The sequence below is a fragment of the Herpailurus yagouaroundi genome, unplaced genomic scaffold, assembly GCF_014898765.1.
Source record: "Herpailurus yagouaroundi ecotype Mexico unplaced genomic scaffold, PumYag 100, whole genome shotgun sequence".
Classification (NCBI taxonomy): domain Eukaryota; kingdom Metazoa; phylum Chordata; class Mammalia; order Carnivora; family Felidae; genus Herpailurus; species Herpailurus yagouaroundi.
The window spans coordinates 53,693,706-53,698,772 of NW_024412391.1; the positions used below are offsets into that span (position 1 = coordinate 53,693,706).

Consider the following 5,067-nt stretch of genomic DNA (forward strand, 5'->3'; position numbering starts at 1 on the left):
ATACCATTTTTGTTACCAATGACATGTGTACACATACATGTGTGCATTTGCACACACTCCAAGTCGGTAACAAAAGTTATCATTTGAGATCATGGGGGACTTTCATTTTCTAACCTGTACATTTGAAAATAATTTTTGGATATTTTAAGAAGTACATATTAATTCAGTAATTGGAAATTGACACAAACTTTGAAAATTTAGAATAAATATTGTAAGGATTTGAGTCAAATTTTGAAAATGAAGAGATGAAAAGGGAAATTGAAACAATCAGCATAATATGCAAATCGCTGGTGTAATTATTTACACAGCTTTTAATCATGGTATGTTTCCTTCCAACCAAAAATTTGGTATGAATCTAGTAACAACTATTAATGTCGAAGTGCCAAAGAACACGAAAACGTGCCAAGAAGTTTCAAGTTTCAGAGCATCCGTGGTGGAGCAGTTCCAGGTCCCAATCAACACACAACTTCACGAGCAGCATATCCCTTTCATCTAAAGAAGCACAACAAGCATTCATTCCCTGAACTCTGTTTCTATTGTGGTAAAATATATATAACATGGAATTTACTATTTTAATGGTATAGTGCTGTGGCATTGAGTGCATTTACATGGTAGTGCAACCGTGGCCACCACCCATCTCCAGAAGTTTTTGTTCTTCCCCAGATGAAACTCTGTACCCATTAAACACTAACTGCCCACTTTCCCCCTTCCTCCAGCCCTCCGGCAACCATCCTTCAATTCTCTCTCTCTATGGATTTGACTACTCCAGGTACCTCACCTAAGCGGAATCAGAGAATATCTGTCCTTTTATGCCTGGTTAATTTCACTTAGCATACTGTCTCCAGGGTCCACCCATGTCGTAGTGTGTGTCAGAATTTCCTTCTTTCTTACGGCTGAATAATATTTTTTCATAGGTATTTACTACATTTTGTTGTTCCATTTCTCAGTCTATGGACACTTGGGTTGCAGCCATCTTTTGGTTTTTGCCAATAACGCCGCTAAGAACGTGGGTGTACAAACATCAATTTGAGTCCCAGTTTTCACTTCCTTTGAGTGTAATATACTCAGAAGTGGGATTGCTGGATCATATGGTAATCCTATGTGCAATTTTTTGAGAAAACACCATACCATTTCCGTAGCAGCTGCAGAAAACAGCATTCTCTAAGATGGACCATTTTTAAAATAGTGGTTCCATCATTTGCTGAACCACAGACCCCTGAGTGCTTAGTTCAGGTGGTGACTAGTTTAGTTTATTAGACTAGCGAATAAATGTAGTGATGAATCAGGTAAGGTGTCCACTGTCTGTGAGCAAAGCTTTTACTCAGAGAGCACAGGACACACAGAGCTGTAAAGGAAGGTTACAGGTGTTAAGGGATATGGGACAATGAGGATATGCTCTGATGAATACAGAGGGAGAAGAAATTACTGTCAGCCTAGGAACTCCACGAACATTTCAGGGCATGAGTGACAGTTAGGCTGGACCTGAAAGGGTAATGAGAAATTAAAAACAGAATATTGATGAGCGTGCTTCTAATCAGAAGGGAGCAAATACACAATGGAGAAGAAGCAAGGAAAGAAAGTATGACACATGTATGGTTTGTGGTCTTTGAATGCAGTGAAAGGCCTGTGGAAGGTAATTGTGAGAAATATATACTAAGAAAGGTGGATTGGCGTCGTATTATCTGTGCTCCGAAGTGTGCACTTACTCACTGTGCAAACAAAACTTTTATAGGCCCGAAGAACTCAAACTTAAAATCACATGTTGTATGTAATCTGTAACTTAAAATCAATTTCATTTTATAACATATATATGAAATACATATTTTAGCAACATGATAAAGTCAGCGCAAGAGAGTCCAACAAAGTTCTCTTTTTTTCCCGTCATAACTACATCCATGCTTTTAAACACTCTCCAACATCAAGTTATTTGAAAGACATTTTTCTTCCATCTCTTTTGGTGCCCTTGCTGTGCTGGTACTCTAAAACAAGGGGCTTGAGAACTCTGGAGTGATTAATTCAGCACTGGACTCCATTCTGGGGCAATAGGAATTAAGCGATGTTTAAACTGCAGAAAAGTTGTGACAAAGCAAGGCCTCAGGAAGAAGACTCTAGCAGGCGGAACAGGTACGATCGGCTGAGGCGCAGAGACAACGGCAGGTGGGAGGCACGGCTGCCACTGGCAAATCAGGGCGAGGCCCCAGGAGAGTCGCAAGCGGGAATGAGTGCCAAACAGACAGGACAGAGGGTGTGCGGAGAGAACGGATGGCAACTGGCAAATAAGAAGGTTGAGAACGAGGGCGAGCAAAGTCACAGGTGGTGATGATCATGTGAGGACGTGAAGAGGAGGAGGTGTCTTGGAAGGGAAAGTGAATTCAGCTGGAAATGCTGAAACTGTGGCGCTGGCGGCTGGGACACACGGGTTGAGACATCCACCAGAAAGCTGCAGGTGGAAGTGTGGATCTCACCAGAGATGTCAGGGTGGGTATGCACATCGTGGTGAGTCAGGTCCCTACAGAGGAGGGAGCGGGACCCAAGTTAGATGGTCGGCAGGTGTCTCCATTTATAGAGAGGAGGGAATTGGGCTGGGAGAGCGGAAGGAAGGGGGTTTGGGAGAATGCTCACAAAGTTCGGAGAAACAAGAGCAGAGTGGGAGCCAAGAAAACAAATTTCAAGAAGGTAGAATTTGTTATTTTTTTAAATGTTTTTTAATTTAATTTAATTTAATTTAATTTAATTTAATTTAATTTAATTTAATTTAATTTAATTTAATTTTACTTTTGAGAGAGAGAGAGATAGAGAGCAATGGAGGAGTGGGGGCGGGGGGGGGGGAACAGAGGATATGAAGCAGGTTCTATACTGTTAGCAGAGAGCCTGATGCAGAGCTTGAACTCAGGAACCGGAAGATCATGACCTAAGTGGAAACCAAGAGTTGGATGCTTAACTGACTGAGCCACCCTGGTGCCCCTCAAGAAAACAGAATCTGAATCTGCAGTGTTATGTAAGGTAGTAGGTAGAGAGTATTACTCAGAAAAGGTGTTGAATCTGGACAACAATGTCAGTTGTCTGATGAGCGGGAACAGTGAGATTTCTAATTAACTGGTTAACCAACCAGGGAAATAAAAGCAATCCAACATGGAATTGCCAATCCAATCTGGCACAGGGAGGATAGCAGCAAGCTTCCTCCACTGCCCTGATGCCTTAGGATCTAGATAAAACAGAAAAAAAAAAAAAAAGTTTGATAATTTTGGAACTGTTAAATCCCAGAAGAATGAAGTCTACATCAGAATCTATAGAAGAAAGATTCTCTTTGATGATTTATGTATTCTGATGATAGATAAACTCCTATAGCTACATGCAACTCACATGCACCATAGCTTAGTTAGGACTTACTGTCAGGAGCTTCAGTTCCTTACAGAACCCCAGCCTTGATTTCCATGGTAGCCCCAAGCCTTTCCAGAGAAACCCAAGAACCCTTCAACACTTGACTAGCTCCTATGTCTAACACTTCTGACATTTTTTTCCCCACTCAAACATTCTTTAAGCCTTTATCTTAACTGCCCTCAGCTCTGCTTGTACTGTCCATCAAAGAAGAAATGCCATTTCAGGGAATGGCGTTTCCGGGTTATATATATTTGTTGGAGAGTCAAGACTCCAAGATTATGTCTTTCTCGCCTACTCCCTAAACCGCCATTGTTATATATGCGGCAGATGGCAAGCCGGAAAAGGTTCACGTCGGTCCACTAGTGTGGACCAGAGGCACCCCCAAACCCTACCCCGGAGATTACGGACCCCGAGCCCCAGCGCAGGGCCTGGGGTTTGCCGTGGTTGCACCCCCTCCGGCCCGACCCCACCTGGCGGCCTCCAACTGACTGGGGCTTTGGCGCAGGGATCCAAGGGTTCGTGGCCTGGAGAAGAGGGCACCGCTCACCCTGAGGCTGATCTCCAGGGCAGTTCCCGGAACACTGACTACGCGCGTTGAGTGTCTGAAGGTGCGGGCCAGATGGTTAGGGGCCAAGGCCATCCGGGCACCCAGGAGGCCAGCAGCACCTCCTATCCAGCCAGCCCAGCCCGCAGCTCATTGTTCTGTTACCAAGAGTTACCGCAAACTCGTCAACTAAAAACCAATCCAAAATAGGGAAGATTTGAAGGCAGTCGCTGACTTCTGTGACGTGTGGCCCTGCAGCGTCCATCACGTTACACCCTGGACACACTCCTGTTTCCCCGGGGTGCGGGGAAGCGTGCTGTGGATGCCAGAGAGCAGGTGATCAGCTATATATACCAGAGTGCGAGAGAATACCCCAAAGGCAGTCTCCCAGTAATAATAATGTCATTGATTTGAGCTCTAAGTATCAACGCAGCTCTCCGAAAATTAGATGTACCACTGACCACCACAAGGAGGCTGGGGATGAAGGTACACCCCGCAGAACCCTAGTGGAGCTTGTAGGAAAAAGGAAAAAATCAGTACCGCTAATCCTGCCTTTATTTAAAATTTTGACATTCCGCCTCTCATGAATGCTGCTGTATTAATTTTGAATTTCTAAGAAAAAATATTGCCTAAGACATTTATTTTGATTGCTGACTTTGAATACCTTACGTTTTTGAACTAAGGCCAATGTCTAACTTGCTTAATCCTAGACCTAGTCTTAGGATGGGCACGGAGGTGGCATTATGGAGGAGTCCCACGATTCCAGGTGCACAGAAAAATGGAACTCTTGGTGGATCTTATTGTGAAGAGCATGGTGGCTGAGTAGCTGAGAAGTCCTCCCTCTGACAGAAAATGGGTAAGTTGAGTCGCTGTTTTGCAAGTCTCTTCCAATCTCTAAGTCTTTTTTTTTTTTTTTTTTTTTTTACTTGTTGGATCCCCTAGTTCCATTGGAACCTCTTGCATGGGCTTTCATGTGATCTTGTTCATGTGAGTTTTGTTTCCCTCTAGCTTGGGATGCTTGAGATCTGTCTGTGCCATCACTATTTTCTGCCAAGGCCGAGTACACTGCATTCAGTAAACGTTGGTTCAATTGTATGAGTTGGTTGCGTGGGTCCAAATTTGAACTTGAAATCTAAAAATTA

The 5,067-nt window shown here is 43.5% G+C and overlaps 1 protein-coding gene across 1 annotated transcript in view; it reads right to left on the minus strand.

Annotated features, from left to right (window-relative positions):
* Positions 1 to 4,079, minus strand: part of LRRC72 (leucine rich repeat containing 72) — a 44,440-nt gene extending 40,361 nt beyond the window's left edge. The window contains exons 1-2 of the mRNA XM_040471590.1: positions 3,821 to 4,079; positions 2,776 to 2,783 (exon numbers count right to left, since the gene is read on the minus strand). Coding sequence (XP_040327524.1) covers positions 2,776 to 2,783; positions 3,821 to 4,021 — 209 coding nt within the window. The 5' untranslated portion in view covers positions 4,022 to 4,079. The remainder of the gene's footprint in view (positions 1 to 2,775; positions 2,784 to 3,820) is intronic.
* Between the last annotated feature and the right edge of the window lie 988 nt (positions 4,080 to 5,067).